Raw genomic sequence first — 19,772 nt, 5'->3', positions numbered from 1 at the left:
CATTTGTTTTAGTCGTTTTTTTTTTCTTTTGGAATGAATATCTGTAATTATTAAGAAAATATGTATGAAATAAAATATAACACAAAACTTTTCACATAGTTTGGGCCACTGTGACCTGGTGGTAAGGTCTCGGCTTCAGAACAGAGGATTTCAGGCTCAAGACCCTCTGAACAACCATTGTGTAATCAGATCTGGTGCACATTAAATTCAAACAAAGCTCTATAAAGCTGTTTTAAGACCAGTGTTGATATATGGCTCCCAAATTGGGGGGGGGGAGGTCACTTCCGCTCAAAACATTAAGAAGTTGCAAATTTTCCAACATAGACATGATGAAGATTGTTAATGCACCCTGGTACGTCAGAAGGAAAATACTTCAAGATGACCTCTAAATTGAACCTGTTTCGGAATGTATCAAAAGAACATCAATTAAGTTCTTCGAAAAATTACCACAGATTCGTAACGAGTTACTTCAAATGCCAGCATATGATCCAGCTGTAGCCAGCTCTAGGAAAAGACCAGGGCTGCAATCGACAACTCCTTCTCAAATTTTCCACCTGTAAAAAGACTGAGAATTCACTAACTCTATTACCAATCTGGTGGATTAAAATCTCTCAAAATTATTCCTGTTTCGGCCTAAAATAGCTAAGATGAGCTACACGCTTGAAATTTCTGAATTTTTTCGAAAATAATTAATCAAAATAGTTAAATCAGATCCTCATAGTAGGAGGCATGTGCAACGGAATTCCATTAAAGTTCTATTTTTCCCCAAAATAATCAAAATATTATTTTATTAAATAGTTAAATGATAAAAATATTAATCTAACAATTCTACCAAATTTCATGATGTTAGAGCTTTATGCGCTCGTCCAAACTAGTTTAAATTAATTTCAATTTTTCCCTAAACTTACGAATTATAATAACTATTCCAAATTCTGATGTGAAAGTGTTCGTGGTCACTTTGTCACACCGCGGAACTCCGAAACATCACGAAGTTGTTGCTTTCATTTGATTTACAGGGACAATATACTAGAACTTATTCAAATGAAAGTCGTGTATCTTTAATTTCAAACATTATACCTGAGTTATTTTTCTTCATGTTTTAATGCCTTTTTCAGACTAATCTAAATAATAATCTAAACTTTTGTAATTGGCTTACTGATTCATTAGTCCAATTTTATTTAGTCTTAAGATAGTTAAGATAGCAAAGTACTGTGTAGTTTGCTATTTTGTTAATTTTTTTCCCCCTTGAGCCTTTTCTCCAATGTACATCAGTTGTTCGATACTGGCATTTGTACAACATATGCCAGTATCGAACAATATCGCAATTTCGAGATGTTTCTCTGATTTATTACTTTAATTCATAGGTTTCCTTTCATTCTTTTTCTGTTATTTTTGTGCTTTGTCGTCCTTGAATAAACCAACTACATGCAAATACGACGTTGCATAGGGTGATTTCTTTGTATTGTTTAGTGTGCTTTATCAATGCCTAAGTACCACCACTATGTAAGCATAATTTATAAAATGTAATTTAATTCAGAGGACCATTATTCTTTCCTCTATATATAGATCAAAAGTTTGAGCCGGATTTTGAATAAATTCTGTATTATTAGAATGATTTTGTCCCGCCTTCAAGTCCATCACAACCTGTAAATTACATATTATAGAAACAGAATATTGTTACAAAATTGTAATTTTGCTACTCGGAACAAATATTGTCATCATGGAAAAAACTATTATAAGATCTGTGCTGAGCGGGTGCCGCGTCAATGACCTGTGAGCTTGGCGACTAAATGAATCATACTGGAAAGTTCGAGAAGTTTCACGATCCATCCAGTAGGAACCGAGATACACGCAGATACGTCCTGATTGGTCTGGAAGATTCTAGCTCCGCCTCCCGGAACTATAAAAGACAGGCTTACTCGGAAGCTGCAGTGAAGTCGTGTGTGTGAGTAGTCGGAGTCGCCGACAAGTAAAAATTTGGAGGATTAGACAGCAAGGAAGCTGCTGAACCAGCGATAGAATGCGCTGCGTTATAACGATTGATTGGTGGTATTTGTAAGAGAAAAAAATTTCGTAACAATATTAAAGGAGAAAAGAGAAATAAGAAGTTTTCAGAAGTGTTATATCTCTAATATACGCCCTACCACTGATGTTGAATAAATCAACAATATATGTTTGTAACGATTTTATTGTTAAATATGCTTATATTAGCATTCAATTTTAACAAATAGTTATTTTTGATACAATGAAGTAGAACATGCACTTCAAGTAAGAAAAATTATATTTATTTTAGATCATAATCCAATTGAAACAACACTTCTGTTTTATGGCAGATATTGCATATCTGAATAATTTGGAATTTGTTTAAATAATTATTCACATAAAAATGCAACCTAATTTTTCTTAATTGCATCTGAAAACAGTTCCAACAAAAATTCTAAGAGTGTCGGATTTGGAATTGATAATAATAGGGGCCACTTGGCATCTGTTGCACAGGTTGCATTGGTGATGCTACATCGACAGAATATTGCGAAATTTGTTGCACAGGGGATGAATATGATGTCTTGCCCATTTGTTGCTGAGTCATGGGCTGTTGAGGTGTGTATGAGACAGGAATTTGTTGTTGAGTTGCTTGATTAGGATTAGATGAAAATGGTTGTTGCACGGGTAAAGGTGGTCTTGGATATATCATAAAATATTGCTGGGAAACTGGTTGCTGTTGAGGTGGTGGTCTGGGGACTGGTTGCTGCTGTCTGTATCCAGCTGCTAGAATAATATTAAGATAATATTATTAACATTTTATCAGTATTTAGAAAATAAAAGTAATTTTTTTATTAAATCGACAACAATTGTCGACAAGTAAAAATTTTGACACGAAATGTCACTTATTTGTTAATTATGATCAGCAGTCTTATGCTATAAATACAATAAATAGCAATTTTGAGACAGAAGTTGCTGTACTTCGCGAATATTTTGTCGAAATAAAGGATAAATACTAAAATAACATTGAATGCTATCATTTTAAATGACAGACTGAAATTGTAACTGTATTAATAAAATCGCCAAGAACGAATGACTCATTGTAAAGTCAGTGATAATTGTGAAAACTTTACTTAGTTTAAAAAATGTGTTTGCATTTTTCTAAAGGCGAGAGAAATATATATATATATATACTAAAAGAAATCTGAATGCAAAATTGAAATAAGAGTTTCCAGTCTTTTTGAATAACGGTTTTTTAAATTGATAAATTTGTAAGAATTTAATTTGAAAGTTTAACTTCTCCTTTCTGTTTAAGGGAATTATTAAAGTACGAATTTGTATCCTAACAGTAGAACTCTTGCTTATTTATATATCCATATCTGTCATAGTCAACTAATCAGTTTTGGCTATTAGCTTATTCGCTTAGAATATTGGCTTTGAAGGCTATTAAACTATTAATATGGAAGGCATTTAGTTAAAATTTTACTTTGTTATAAAGTTGAAAAATAAGGAACCAGTTTGAGGAAAAGTTAAGTTAGTTAAAAGGATGTAGTTTATTACAAATTACAGCTCTTTCAAATTTAAATGGGTGTATCATGACCAAAGAAAGCAGTTTTTTAAATTTTAATTTTAAATTTGAACAGCACACGATTGAATGGTTTTTGATGGACAAGTGAAACTATTTGGAATTTCATCATAAACAGGTCGCGTAGAAGGATGTAGAATCGAAAATGCGCTGGATTCTATTCTTTTGAAAACTCCAAATAAAAAAAAAATCTATTTTCCTCGAAAAATTAATTTTTCATTTTAAGTGAAATTTCAATACTCCTTAAAACAAACAGTTCGTTTCTTTGTTTGAACAAAGATATCTTTTTCAAACGTTCCAAAACATGAAAGCACGTAATGCCTATATGTATATAAAGGTTGATGCTGTAGAGAAATTGCTTATTCTTTATTTTGTGTTGACTGTTGACTGTTGCTATCGCAATAATTTATGCAATATTTGTCTTTTCAAATTTAACATTGAAACCTTTATCAGATACAAGATGTTCGAATCGAATAGATTTGATAACTTCATTAAAATTTTAATTATGATAAGTTTTTTGATGCCTTCTTTGAAGTAACCGAACAAAAAATTAGAACACTACATAAGTCAACCATCTAACTCTCCGACCCGCCCGAAGGCACACGGATTTAAACCATAAAACTGAATGACCTGACCGCCGCAACAGCAACATTGGCGGGAACTGTGGTTGAGTCCTAAGGGCCGTCACCGGCCACGGTACAACCCTCCCCGAAGGAAGTACGTCCCGTCATCGATGGGAGGAGCCAGATCCCCCACCTATTAGTGTACCCTCCAGGGTGGCGAGATCCAACCACCATGCCGGAAGCATCTCATCCTCATTTCGAGGTGCCCCCCCAGGGGGGATAGAGAACCACATAAAACAAATCATATCCTAAGGAATTTTTTTTAAAATTTAATTGCTTTATGGTACACAATATGCTAAACAGAGTCTATTGTTGTTAGCAATGTTCTTCAAAACTTAAAATAATTAACCTTAAAAATTTTAATATTTCTCAAACTTCTAAAAGTTTAAATAAATTATTCTCTGAATAGATAGATATCAAATAGATAAATGTAGTTCAGAATATTTCATAATATTTATCTGAATAGATAAATATAGATCAGATATCGGTTTCAATGATATGCTCATCGATAGTAAAGAACTAACATTTTCTTTAAATGTTGACACAAGTTTTAAAGCCTCCAAAAGCACGTCGAAAAATGAAAAGAAAATATTAGTAATTTTCTTATGAAAGCAAAATCCCAACATATAAAGAAAGAAGTGCATTTTGAACTTTAAAATAATTTTTTTTGGAAGGTGAGATATTGGGATATCGTCTTTAAATAAAATTTCCCTATCTTCTAACTAGGAATTTTTTTAATTTTTTTGAAATATTTTGCTCCAACAAATATTCTGCATAAGATCAGTTCAATTTATGTCAAAAATTGGGAGAAGCATTAATAGATAGAAATAAAAGCATCACAGTAAGGAATTTATATGTGAAGTTTTCGTAAACTTTTTGAAAAGAGCGTAGCTTTGAAATTTCATGATATATCAATTTAACTCACTCCTTTCCTAACATTGATATCGCTTTAAGAATTTCCAACAGTGCTGATCAAATTTATGGCTACAACAGTAGTTTCGAATCAAATTTTGGTTTCCATCGGCTGATAAAAAGGTAACCAAAATGCATATTTTCACGATAGATTCAGTAAAAATCCTAAATTAACGTCAAGGACCTATTTTCCCTAACTATCGTTCACCACCGTTATAGCACAAAATGCTCAACAACGTTGTTTCAATATCTTCATGACATAGCCGGCATTCAGAATATCATACAATATTTTGAGCTAATTGGAGAATGCCTTGCGAGATATTTGCGGCCTTATCGAAGATTCAAAATTTGCCGAGGAAGGGGAAATAACACTTATTTGTGAGTATGCGAGAAATTTTTAGAGACAGATCCCTTCATCTGGTTTGTAATTATATTTGGCTTTTCTGTCATTCGAGAATTCGATATAGATAATGTTGCTTAAAGTAAACGATTCATGTGCTTCATTCCACAAATTTGCAGCCTTGTTATTGATTCCAAAACTCGTTATGCGATATTCTTGATTTTCACTAGATTTTTAGAGCTTGTATGTTGCATGCACGTTAGCGCGAAGAGAAGAAAATTAGGATGTAAAATTTATTACAATTGATTATATGTTTTATGAACATAAATATGTAATCTATATGAATGTTGTTTTTTATATATGACTTTTATATAAATAAAGTTTTTGTCCGATCAATGAAATTTGACATTCAGACTTTTCAAGAGAGGAGAAAGGTCATCACCAACTTTTCAAAGGCCAAAAAGTTACGAACTTTTACCACTACTAAAAAATTTCTTAGATATTAACTCAGAAGTAAGATTTCTATTTCCGCTTCTATAATATATCTTTTTTTTTATTTGCACATGCAGTAATTTGTAGTAGACTGATTCCAATAAATTCACATTTTCCCCTCTTATCAGTTTATAAGGTGAAATTTTAAACCAATGCATTCCGTATTAATTATTTACTAGCTAGGAAAGCCAATATTCCAGACTGATTGCTAAAGGCGACTAGTATTATTATATATTTACATTTATCGAAATTGCATGGATAATATCGTGTTTATTATATATACTATGAATTCGACTGCTTCAGTAGCTTAACACTTTCAATGCTACCAACGAGATATCAATTCTTCCGGCAACTGACATTTTTTTATACAAAAAAATAAATGAAAAAAGTAAAGGTATTCTTCAGATATGTATTAGAACAACCTATCTAAACTGGCATAAGAGACAATTTGTAGCCGACAGAAACCTGTAATTGGAAATATCTGAAAGACGAGATATCTCGTCGGTAGCGTAGAAAGTGTTAGACCGTACTCGCGCCACTGGATTCATTAGTATTATTGTTACAGAAATGTATCATATTCTAGTATTGTAATTGCAATCCAGTGAAGAAAATAGTAATTATATTAAAGATTTATTCAATTAAATTTTCAAAAGAATACCCCGCCAAAAATAAAATTAATATTTCATTTATAAATAATAAATAGGAAAATACTTTCTTACCTGTGTTGATTTGCTGCTGCTGAACTGGGGTCGTTTTCACGCCGCCTTGAGACATTGTTGGTGGCCGGGCCACTTGAATTTGTGGAGCTAGAAAAAAAAAAATTTGTCGGCAATCCCTATTTTACAAATAATCCTCTAAACTGCTTCACCGAAAATATTAGTTATACTTAGTTTCATTTAAATTTCTTGATATGTAACTTGGTGTTCATTATTTTTTGAATGAAATATCTTTAAGAGTCAAATTGCGATAAACGTTAAAGCAGCATTATTTTAATAGTTTCACATCCGTCTGTGTATTGTGTGCACGACCCAAATGATAAAACGTCAAACGATTTTTCAAATTTACCGAAAATAAATTTTTTCAATAAGTTATTAATAATTGTTAAAGAATAATGATGATTAAGAATGACATAAAATTTGATTTAATTTTGCGAGAAATAACTCAGTCTAATATATTGATTCAAAATATCTATAAAGATTTCATTTAATTAAAATGGCAACACTACAGATAAAAAATCTTTTCTATTCTTGGAAACATACATAATCGACTTTTTGTATCAAACGATTTTTCAAAATACCGAAAGTTAATTTTTTCTTTAAATTATTATTAGTAATAAAACTATTTACTAAATCAATTGTCAATTAAACCATCCTTATGCTTCATAGTATTTGTGCACATAGAAAACAAAAATTGAAGAAAGAAAATTGAAGATGAATTGAAAAGAAAATTGAAGATACAAAAATTGAAGAAAATTTTTGCAGTTGGTTATAGCGATCATAAATATTTATGTGTTTCAATTTTATTTTTATAGAATATCCAAAGAGTGACTTGAAAATATGTGAGTCCGAACGCATGTTCTTTTAATTAAAGAAGTAAATCGTTTTTGTCTGAATGAATGGTAACAAAATAAATGAGAAAAGAAGATACAGCTGCTCATGGAAATTAGGGCATATCTTTGTTTCTCGAGGCTAATGTTTTCCCATTGTAATTTATTGAATCGATTTAATTTAATATAGATTAATAGAAATTTTCTTCCTGTTAAATTATTAAAAATCCAAAACATGGGAGTTCGTCATTTATTTTAATGAATAGGTTTAAAGAATAAGGGGGACATATCTTTTACTACTTCCTTTAAGCCAAAATTCTCACATTCAAAGTCATGTGCTAGATTTTCGTGAAAATTTTCCTTCTTTAAGTTGGAAATTCTTCTGAGATAAAATTTGATAAGTGAAGAAAAATATTTAAATTTTGCTTGATTGTTTTATATTTATTATTATCCGATATATATATATATATATATATATATATATATATATATATATATATATATATATATATATATATATATATATAAGTAACCAATCTAAAGTAAGAAATAGTTTGAAAACGAAACTAAAAAGAAAACGAAACAAAACAGTTTCGAAATCGCAACTAAAATTTATTACCGATTTACACTAAAACCAAAAAAGAACTTCATAGTATTTAGAGAGCGCAATTGCAGCTACTTCTAAAACACAAATGAATTGATACAAAAGTATTAGAATCAAGTTAATAGGAAAATCAAAAAATCAAATAAAAATTAAACCAAAAAAATTATAAAAAATATAAAAAAGAAATCGGCCTGAAGACTTTTTCAAGGGTCACCCTCAGGCAGGGATTCAAAGAAAGGGATTTTTTCTGTGAGGAAATGCAGACATTTGTCTAATAACTACTACTACCAATAACTACTACTACTACCAACAGTAGGTAGTTATTAGACATTTTTCTAATAACTACCTACTTTTGATTAACTTCGACAATACTAATATTATTACTAATTGCTATCCAAAAGATTTAATTCTAAAAGATACAAATAAAAATCAACTTGAGGCTACCTTTCTGGATTTAAAAATCGAAATTGCTAATGATAAAACAATAGTTGGTATATACGATAAAAGGGATGATTTCAACTTTAAAATAACAAAACTTTGTAACTACCATTCCAATCTAAACTCTAAAATTTTCAAAAATCTAATTTTCTCACAAGTTAACAGGATCAAAAGGGTTTGCAATAATAAAAATACCTATATTGAAGCATCAAACAACCTCCTTAAAAATTTAATTAAAAATGAATTTCCTAGAAATGACTGTAATGTCAATTTTTTAATTAAACAAGGTATGGTTTGGGATTAATCCTTTGGCTTAAATAAAAAAATAGAACTTTCCTTGCATATTGGATCACTCAATAGATGGCGCTGGGAGCCTACATTTGTTTACATAATTTACCGTTAGTTTTTAAAAAGCGGGAATCACAATCAATAGCTTAAAATTTTCCTTGACTGTTGATGGTATGTTCTGGCCTTTTCGTTTTTAATTTTAGTGCTATTTTTTTGTTTTTATTGTTATTTTTGTTATTGTATTTTTACTTTGTAGTGGTTATTTTCTTCTAATTTGTTGTTTTGTATTTCCTTTCTGTTAAAATGGTATATCTCTTGGGCATAATTACAGGGGATTTTCGGGTCTCGAGGAATCATTATTAGACAAATGTCTGCATTTCCTCACAGAAAAAATCCCTTTCTTTGAATCCCTGCCTGAGGGTGACCCTTGAAAAAGTCTTCAGGCCGGATTCTTTTTTATATTTTTTATAATTTTTTTGGTTTAATTTTTATTTGATTTTTGATTTTCCTATTAACTTGATTCTAATACTTTTGTGTGTATATATATATATATATATATATTCGCATCTAAATTTTTCATGCAAAAGATACTTTTGAAATAAAATATTATAACATAGTTCATCATGTGTGCAATTTTATGTTTAATTAAAGCGACTGTATCAATTAAATTAAATAATTTTTTAAACTTTTTAATAAATTAGACTGTATTAACTAACTTCTAGGAGCTTTCATTTATTAGCTATTTTATTAAAAATTATTAACAACTTAAAGAAAAATTTGGCTTGAATTTTTAACTAATTCTTTCTTTAATTGTTGATAGCTTTTAAAGAATGATTCAAAATGCGATTAAATATTTTGAAAGGCAGCTTGAAAGGTAATTAATTTAATAATCTGAAACATTTATAACGTTTTCCTTTAATCGAAATACCAATGCTAAAGAGAAAATAATATTTTCTAAAATAATACTTCCAATTTGTAGGCGTAATTTTTAATTAATAAATAATTTACTATTTTATTAATTGTTATGAATTAAGGAAATATATGTAGTATGAAGTACTGATTCGTTTTGCTTAGAAAATATTAGCTTTCTAGATAATAATGTTTTCAGCTCTAACCTGGCATGAATTGTTGCTGCTGAATTTGTACTGTTTTCACGCCACCTTGTGATTGAAAGACTGGAAGAGGCTGAGCCACTGGAATTTGTGGAGCTAAAAAATAAAAAGAAGGATATTCGAATTTAAAATCTGAAACATCGAAACAAGATAATATTTTAAGTTTGATTCAATCTTTATTTGGCTTGACTACCATCAACCGTTAGATACCTACTGTGAGTAATACATAATAATCAAATCAAGCAATTTACAGAAAAAAAATGTGAATCTAAAATAGATTTATGTTAAAAAAAATTGAGTTATAATTTCTCGTAAATTGTAAATGATTATTTTATTATAAATGACCTTGGCATAGATGAAATTCTTGTTTTCTAATCCCATTTCCCATGAGCAAACATACCACAAAAAAATTAAAACAATAATGCTACTTGAGATATGCTATTTCTAAATTTTACCCTACCTTGAAGATTTAACAATTTTGTGATATACGATTTATAATTTAAAAAAATATTTTTTGGTAAAGAAAGAATACAAAGAGAAAGTATTGTAGTTGTCAAAAAATTGATTTAGAGAATCAGATGCATGTTTATGCTTTAGATCTTCCTAATTTTGTGGGGGGAAATAGTTGAGTTTAGTTGTATTAATGTCCATTTTTTGAAAGAAACAGTAGGACTTTATAGGACGGATCTCGTAATTTCGGACCGCAGTCAGATGAGGAGGAAGACACCTGAGCTGCCACCCCTCTGTTCAAACTTCCACACCACACCAGCGGGTGGTGGAACATTTGACCTCGACGAACTTAATGTGCATTAGGCACACTTACACGATGGTTCTTCAGTGAAATCGGGTCGGATTTAATAAAAGATTAAATTAAATTATGCTCCTGTTTCAGTGGCACCATCTAATGGTGAGTTTGAGAAACTATGGATCTTATGATTAAAAAGCAGAAAATATTCAAAACGAAAACAATTTTGCTAATAATACACGAATTGAAGTACGTTTTTAAAAAACTGTAATTAATTAATTTTTTATTACCTTTTTTTAAAGAGATTTTTTATTCCTAATTATATTTCTCCCTCCCTAATCCCTTTTTTTTTCATCAATCTTATCTAATAAGATATGTGACCCAAAATAAGATAAAATCTAAATCTAAAAGATAAAAAAAAAATATGTCGACTGAAGTAATTTATTTCCATATCTTGTTATCGTTAGACTATTAACACAGAAGATCACTTAACACTTAAAATCGGGAAAGATTTATTTTTTGGTAAATATGATTTGCTTCTTTCGATATCAGAATTGTTACTTCAGATTTCTAAAAATTTTTACTTTGATTTGTTATAGGAATCATGTTTTCGAAATTAAATCAACACGATGGTAATTTGTGAAAAACGAATTGACATAGGTAAGACTTCAGACAGACAAGTAAATTTGCTGATAGAAAGAAAAATTTGAAACAAAGAGATAATCAAGATGTAATAATAAATAGGATTGGGTTTAATTCGCCTCATTTTCTCTCATTTCTTATTATTGATATATCTTCAAATACGAATTAGTTATGATGTTACAAAAAGCTCGAATCTCTTACACTTTGATTCAGAACCTTCTCCCAATTTATAAAAATAGACTCGTCTGATAACATGTGATGTTGACGTCATACTCGCCAACTACTCAGAATCAGGCTATTTATTTTTTAAATTTAATGTATACAGAATGTGTCATTTTTTTCTTCGATTTTTGATAGATTATACAATGAATTTACTATGCTTTTTATCAACAATATTAGGATCTTCTTTCATTTAATTTTAGTTTTGACACCTAAAGTTTTAATAAAAAAAATTATTTCCTACTTTTTCGAAACTAATGAAAGCATGTTTAAAAATATTTTTAGTAATAGTAGCTTTTTCTTTATGAATACTTGCCTGAAATGCTGACTTGCTGTTGTTGTATTGGTGCTGTCTTCACACCACCCTGAGCAGGAGTTTGACCCAATGACCTTTGTTGACCTTGAGAATTAGAGTTGCTTTCGCATTCCTAATAATTTTAAGAATAAAATAAACGGATATTAATATCATTTGGAAAAGGTTATTACTGCTTCTTTCAATTTGAACTACAATGAACATTTTTTAGGTTTTAGCTATGCCTTCACATTTCTTTCTAGTCGACAAGAAATCGAGAGCACTTGATGTAGCTTGACGGAAATTAAATATATGGAATCATTTAAAAAATTATAGAAAAAATCTAACACTACATTTTTCAAACCTAAATTATTTCATCGGCTTTTTAATTTAGTGTAATTATATTCACACCCTTAGAAAAAAAGGAACAGCTTTGGAATGAATCTTGCAAATCTTGCAGGCTTATGAAATTCAGAGAGAAAGATACGAGTACACAATGTACGTATAATAATGTACTACTGGTATTGGATTTAGAGAGTTATGTTTGAAAGAGCCATGTTGGGCTAGGCTGCGCGAAACTGGAATGCAGCGATATCAGAAATAGTTCTGGAAATGGAATGAATGGCAATGAATATTAAAGGAGAACTTTGATCTTGTAAGACAATTCTTTGAAATCTTATCTTACATTCTTTTCCGAAAGTTGCAAAAACTACTTTCAACACAGATTAAAGCGTTACACGATAAGCAAAGCGAAAAGAGTTTATAGTTATAACATACTCCTCTGAACTTCTTCCTGTATCATTATTTAAAAACCTATTATTTATTTATTGAAAAAAAAAAAAAATTGTAGGAAATTCGAACTTCTAATTCAGACATCGTAACATGATAATGTTTTACGCTTGACTGCTTCTGTCATTTTAAAAACCGTCTCATAATAACGTACACTGCATGAGTATAAATTCAATAGCTAAAACAATGAATATTATTATGGAAAAATTTACTTAAAAATTTTATATTTTATTTGAATTTGTGAAAAATTAAGCTAAGATAAAACTAGTTTCATTAGAAAATTTATTTTCTGAATTTCGGAATAATGTAAAAATATTCTTTTTGTAATAATAGACTTCTAATTTATTAAGAAAAACATTAAAATTCGAAAACTTTTCTTATTGAAAGCTCTCTATTTGCACAAGATATTGCGAGAGGCCGATATAACCTGGTTGGTAGGGCGTTGGATTCGCATTCTTTAGGTTGTGAGTTCGAACACCCTGGCAGAAGACTCTCCGTGTACATGGTAGCAGGTGCACATATAAATGTGTCGTAGCCACAAAGTCCTCTCACTCGAGATAATATCACTGGGGGTACTGGAGGGTGTTCTGATGCAGTTCTAAATTACGATCTGTGAATGAATTGTATGAATGAAGTCCACCCCATGAAAAGGGCTGTGACGCATGATTAGCTAAGACGTATTCATGGCCCTAGATGGCGCTTCTAAAACAAAAGATGCTAAAACTCGGTTTAAAATCGCTGACTTCGTCAACGGGCTTGTCTATGACAAGAATGCCGGCGATATCGTGTAGATATCGTAACAATGTTGTTGCCTACTAGGCTAGACGTAACTACCTGCCAAATTTGATAGCTTTAGGCCCGACTGTCTTTTCAGAAGATCGTGTTTTGAATTTCTTTTTAAAATCATGTATGTGGCAATTTGTAAATGTAATAAAACGCTTTTAATCGAATTCGAGCTAACCGAAACTTGGGTTATCCGAAATGCCTTAGAAATTGTAATATGCAAAACACACTCCATTACTCCCCTGGAATTTTATACTCCATGATAATTTCCGGGTGCGAAGACAAGGTGGTTTGGTAAATGGATGAGTGGGTTACATGGATGGTGGGAAAAAATTATGGGTCTATAAATTGCAAAAACAGTGTTGCTATCAAATGCTGACTTTATCGAAGAAGTCAAAATAGACCATGTTTATGGCAGAGTGATTTAGTTTAGTTTAGTTTAGTTTAGTTATATTAACGCCCCGTTGTAAAGCAACACTAGGGCTATTTTGGGACGGACCTCGTAATTTTGAACCACGGTCAGATGACGAGGATGACACTTGAGCTGGCATACCTCCTCTCCACACCACACCAGCGGGAGGACGTTTGGCATGACGGATTTAACGTGCAACTATGGCAGAGTGACACTTGACGATTTGTTTATCGAGCATTAGAGGCAAGCCTAAATTTTGTTATGTCTTTCAATAACCTATTATAGTAATAACTTGCTTAGCGTTTTTTAAAAGTAAAGTTACCATAGTATCAGATTTAACCTCTCATTTGCCTGTTTACAGTTATTTAGAGTAATACTTTTTCCTTTAAAACAACACGAAAATTACAGAATATATGTTGGTGTTATTTTAGATTGCCTTTAGAATTGGTCCAGTCAACAGGCGTTGACAGGATCAATCAATGTCTGCTATTTTGACAAGATAATGAAAATATAATGGAACATTGCTGTTCGAAAACGTTGAAAGAAGGACAAAACACAAACATAAATTGTTGAACTTTTTTAATGAATAATTCATATACTATAGTAAACTATAGTTACGTATATATTAATGTGCTTATTATAATATTGAAAATTCAATTTTAACTTTAATAAATTGTATATATAAGTGTATGCAAAGATAGCTTTGAATTCATTTTATACTCAAAGCATTTCATAATTACATATTGTAATTAGATGCAAAATAGTAAGGGGTCTTGTTTCTTATGGCACTTGTCATAGACAAGCCCGCTGACTAAGATCGTATCGCTGATCATCGATTTGAAGCCGAGGGAGCTTCTCTTGTTTTCAGTAGTGCTATTTAGGATCAAGAGTACGTCTTAGCTACTCATGCGTCACATTCGCTTGTCCACCCCTTTTTTATGGGGGGGGGGGGCGCATTCACACACCTCACAGATAAAGAACATCCGAATCGGGACTCCAACCCGGGAGGCCTAGATCAAGGGGAAGACGCGCTACCCCAATGCCAGGAAGCCGGCAGTCATGGATGTTCAAGGCTTAATCAAAAAAATTCGTTATTGATAACTAGCTTGATTAATTAGAGTTGAGCTTTAGTATGTCATCCCATAAATTAATACTTTAAACTTATTGTCATATTAATACTTTAAATATTGTCAATATTAATCTAAAAATGAAGAGTTCTATTATTATAATTATTATGAGCAATATTAATACTTTAAATATTGTCACGATATGTATCACAATTGTCGTGGCTGGTTCGTGAGTGCTTTGAAAAAATTAGGCAAATAGAAAACTTAACAAATTTATTGCAGATTCGTTCGAGTTACTCGGCTCAGTAACTCCTTCTCCTCCAAGAGCCAACACTCGAATGACATCACTCTTTTAATTACACTCACGCTAGTTGTCTAGCGCCATCTATGAACGTTTATTTCCTAACGCTTCAAAATCCAATCACTACAACAATATTAATACTTTAAATAATACGTGACGGCGATCTGGAGAAAGAAAAAAAAATCGCTGATAATATGTCCATCGTTTACAATGTTATGCTACAGAACACCCAACAAAAGATTGAGCAGCTTCTTAATATCCTTCGTATAACTAAAATGCTGATGTATATTAAATGAGACAAAAAAAAAAGTCTTGTCCTTAATTTTTAATAAATTCCATAGGTTTGTCAATTTATTTGTTTCCTTTTATTTAAAATTTTCGCATTTTCATTCTATGGTGATTTTTCCTTTTAACTAGGTCATAATCAATTCTGATAAAAGGCATTAAATGTAGTGTAAATAAAATATAATACAAATTAATTTAGAATTGAAAGATAAATTGGAAAAAACATGAAATATTATACATGTATATAACACTTGAAGCGCAATATACATTTTAATATATATTTTGAAAGATTTTATAATTCAAAATTTTACCTTGTAAGCTCCTAACACTTCTGCTGATACATTTTTTGCTGGTAGGCCGGTTTTCTCAATAACGCAGTCTTTGATGTAAAATACCTCCTGCAAAAATAAATTATAAAGGAAATTGAATGAATCGTTTTAACAAATATTTTCTTAAGAATCATTTTATAATTACATACAGCAGTTATTTTTTTCGATACAATTTCAAATATCTAAGTTTATATATGATTGTTGTAGATCAATAAGTATAATTTCACAATCTACCTGGAATTCCATTTTCATTCTTACCTTGGTTTCTATTCATCTGTTAAGTGGGTGCTATTAATAGGCGGCTCTCATTTTATAATTTACGCATGGCGATGATAAAGTTAATTGAAATTGATTTTGTTGTTGTTACGACAGTATTATGATACGAAATAGTTTCCCTAAGTTGATTGACACGACTAAATTAATTTTATTCTGTTTGGTTAACTATGCCTACAAAGTGGCGAAATTAAATGGTGAAATCAGTCCGGTTAATAAGGTTGGGTATCTCACTAAAACGATGCATAGAAGGCAGACGACCATCTATAATATGTCTAGGAAAACAAACTTTCGTACGAAAAAAAAAAAAAAATTGCGAAATCGGTATATCGGTATACAAAGATTGTAGTTGAAACAGAAGTTATTTGGTCATATATATATGTGTGTGTGTGTGACGGGCGAATAGTTGATTGCCGAAGGCTACTAGTTTTTATTTTATTTTTAAAATTTGATCTTTATATTATCGCAATGTCCGGTTAATCAAGCATCAGTATAAATCCAGTGACTAAGCTATGAAGTGTATTTGTAAAAATGTCCTGAAAAATGTTTAAAAAAATTATTAAAAAAAAAATTGCATGAAAATAAAATAAATATTACTAAAAACTTAATTTTTTAGAATTTTAAGTAGCCTCTTTTTTTTTTTTCTCTCTCTCTCTCTCTTTCTCTCTCTCTCTATAATATGCTTCAAACTATTGTGAAAACATACAAAAAAAAATCGATGGATTTTTTAATAAAAATTCAAGCTAAAAGCTTGAAAATTATTTCTTACTAAGAAATTATGCTAAGAAGTAATTACTTGTCAAATTTGATGTCTCTAAGACAAAGACAACCTTTTGGATGATTTTTATAAGCCGCACGATCCAATTTGCAAATAGAGCTTATAAACGTTATCATTTTTAAAAGCCTGGATAACTTAGAAGCTCTGATGATGTTTCACTCTATAAATTGTAATATGCGAATAAATAAAACGTTATATATGCCGAATCTTTCATTAATCATGTACTAGATCTAAAAAAAATCATCCAATACTTTTTGATTTAATATTATATTTTCATTTATTTCAGCACTAGAATCCCACTTGATTAGCCCAAATATTAATAAAACTGGAATTAATCTAGCTTTTTAATAATCAGTGGAATCAGTTTACCGCATTAATCTTCGGTAAAACTGAAAATGTTAATTCCCGCAAAAATCAGAGAAATGAACTGCTAATAGTAATAAAAAAAGAAACAATGTATACAGTAAATGTATTAATACCTGTACCAAGTATAAAAAGAATGAAAATTTATTGAATATTTTTCATCTAAAGAAATTAATAATCCTTACATTCTTCTAAATGGTGTAATAAAAAACTATGCGGCCTCCAGTAAATAATTAGGATGAGTATGCTTGTGTCGGGGGGAGAGGGGGTTACCAAATGAAATGCATCACTATAACTATATAAATACCGCATTTTTTGTAAGATCGTTAATCGTTATCATTTTTGCTATTCGATTTTCAAGGGCCTTGTAACTTTGAAAGTATAATGAAATAACTCAATTAATGTAACTTTTTATATATATTTTGCAAATTAGCAGTATTCTATTTCTTTAAAACGGTTTATTTTAGGTTTTTATTTCAACAAATCTATCGGATAGGAATTTATCGAGATTTTGGCAATCTCTACATCTACCAACTAATTAATCTGCTAAAATTGTTAATTAGAATTATCCTAAAATTATGAAATTTAAATTATTGTTTATTTTAATTATTTATAATTCCTCTTAAAATTATAATAAATACAAAATATCTAGCTAATTGTAAAATATATATTTAAACAATTTACAATTCGCTAAGTACAAAATATTTAAGAAATTGTAAAATATATATTTAAACAATTACAATATATAAAAGGATAACAAATTAAAATCTGATGCATTTTATTATACTGAAAATAAGAAATCATATGTTCAATTAATTATTTAACGCATACTAATTACGTTATATACCAACTATTTTACGTATATCAATCACATATTTCAATTATATTATTGTTTCACTTATTTTTGTGTTTCATAAGCATACAGTTATTATTTTATAAATTAAAAGACATTAATTCTGAATAATATAAAATATTTACGCATTTGTAAATAAAATTAAGTTGGAAGGGAAAAGTATTTATTTTCTTCATAGAATTTATTCTGCAAAAATTTTAAAACAATAAATAGAACGCTTAATGCTTCTCTGAAGGAGAGAGGGAAAAAAAAAACAAAAAAAAAACAGCATCCATAAATAGTGCACATTGTTTATGTAAGAGCGTTATTTTTTTTTTTTTTTTTTTTCCTTTCTGCTTCAATGTATTGAATGAGATAGTAGGTCAAAGGATGAAAATGCTTCTTCCCGTAAACTTTGTAGGTCAATTAGACAGCTGAGCTGCGATTAGGTTCAGGTCAGAGACAAATCTTTGCAACTCCCATGTGGTCTAGTGGTTAGGATTCCTGGCTTTCACCCAGGCGGCCCGGGTTCGATTCCCGGCATGGGAAGTAAGGTTCCATGGTGTAATGGTTAGCACTCTGGACTTTGAATCCAGCGATCCGAGTTCAAATCTCGGTGGAACCTTCCTTTTTATTTTTTTTCTTCCCGTGATGCAACTATTTTTATTAAATTAAAAATTAATTAATCGCGATATAAGCTTTTTTTTTTCTTCAGAAAAATTACTATAAAAAAGTTTTGAAAATTGCATTCAGATAGGAAGAAATTTATCAAAACTTGTATCCTAATAAAAATTGTATTGTTCAATTCAATATCTAAATATATTTTTCTGTATTAAAGGATTAAATGGGTTTGAAATAAAATTTAATAATAATAATTTAACGGGTTTTTTTTTTTTTTTTTGCAAAAAAATATGTTAAAGTTTAATATATCAATACGGGACTTTAAAACTTCTGTCATTTTCTTACTACATATTCTAGAGCAGGTTTTGTCAAAAGCATTAATAAATATCTTATTCAAGCAAAATAAATTCGACTGATTAAGTATTTGATTTGAAAGTCTTCATGTATTTTCCTTTCAAGCCGCTCTGTGTATATTTAATCCAGAATTCTTTGCTCCTTACATATCTACTTCTTTAAAATCGATGTCCAAGAAATATTATGTGATGTTTACTCTTAATTTGTAATTGCTGAATCAGTTAATTATTAATAAAACTTAGCTAATTCTTTTTTCGTTGAAAAAACACTATTTTAATCAGAATTACAATTGTTTTTCATTTATTTGCGACATATTCTTAATGATTTTCTGTCATGCCTTATTTTCGATCATGAGTGATATATATATATATATATATATATATATATATATATATATATATATATATATATATATATATATATATATATATATATATATATATATATATATATATATATATATATATAATTTATTGCTGATTATGCTAATTTATGACCTGAAATTCTGTATTTAATAGTTTCCGTTGAATTATCTTTTCCCCTCCTTCCATCTTTCAAGCCCTATTTTTAAACGATCGAACGATAACTTGTATGATAAAAAAGGTGTGTTTCATGTAATTATTTATTTTTGATTATTCTACTTCAATCTAAAATTCAGTGTTTAATAATTTTTAGTTTAATAACTGAGCCATTTTTATTTGATTTCTTCAAATTATATTTTTAATTTTAGAAAAAGTAACTCGCATCAAAATAAATCTACTTTCTGC

General features: G+C 29.8%; 1 protein-coding gene and 2 non-coding genes across 3 annotated transcripts in view; 2 read left to right on the top strand and 1 right to left on the bottom strand.

The window, feature by feature from the left end:
• Positions 1 to 2,299: 2,299 nt before the first annotated feature.
• Positions 2,300 to 19,772, bottom strand: part of LOC129972873 (nuclear transcription factor Y subunit beta-like) — a 149,180-nt gene continuing 131,707 nt past the window's right edge. Inside the window, exons 5-9 of the mRNA XM_056087173.1 lie at positions 15,767 to 15,853; positions 11,843 to 11,954; positions 9,924 to 10,016; positions 6,652 to 6,738; positions 2,300 to 2,766 (exon numbers count right to left, since the gene is read on the bottom strand). Coding sequence (XP_055943148.1) covers positions 2,438 to 2,766; positions 6,652 to 6,738; positions 9,924 to 10,016; positions 11,843 to 11,954; positions 15,767 to 15,853 — 708 coding nt within the window. The 3' untranslated portion in view covers positions 2,300 to 2,437. The remainder of the gene's footprint in view (positions 2,767 to 6,651; positions 6,739 to 9,923; positions 10,017 to 11,842; positions 11,955 to 15,766; positions 15,854 to 19,772) is intronic.
• Positions 18,508 to 18,579, top strand: Trnae-uuc (transfer RNA glutamic acid (anticodon UUC)). Its single transcript has one exon. It is a non-coding gene; the product is annotated as a tRNA-Glu (tRNA).
• Positions 18,584 to 18,655, top strand: Trnaq-uug (transfer RNA glutamine (anticodon UUG)). The gene has a single exon. It is a non-coding gene; the product is annotated as a tRNA-Gln (tRNA).

Source organism: Argiope bruennichi, chromosome 6, assembly GCF_947563725.1.
Source record: "Argiope bruennichi chromosome 6, qqArgBrue1.1, whole genome shotgun sequence".
NCBI lineage: Eukaryota > Metazoa > Arthropoda > Arachnida > Araneae > Araneidae > Argiope > Argiope bruennichi.
Note: the sequence above shows the minus strand (reverse complement) of the source record. Positions and strands in the feature narration are given on the sequence as shown.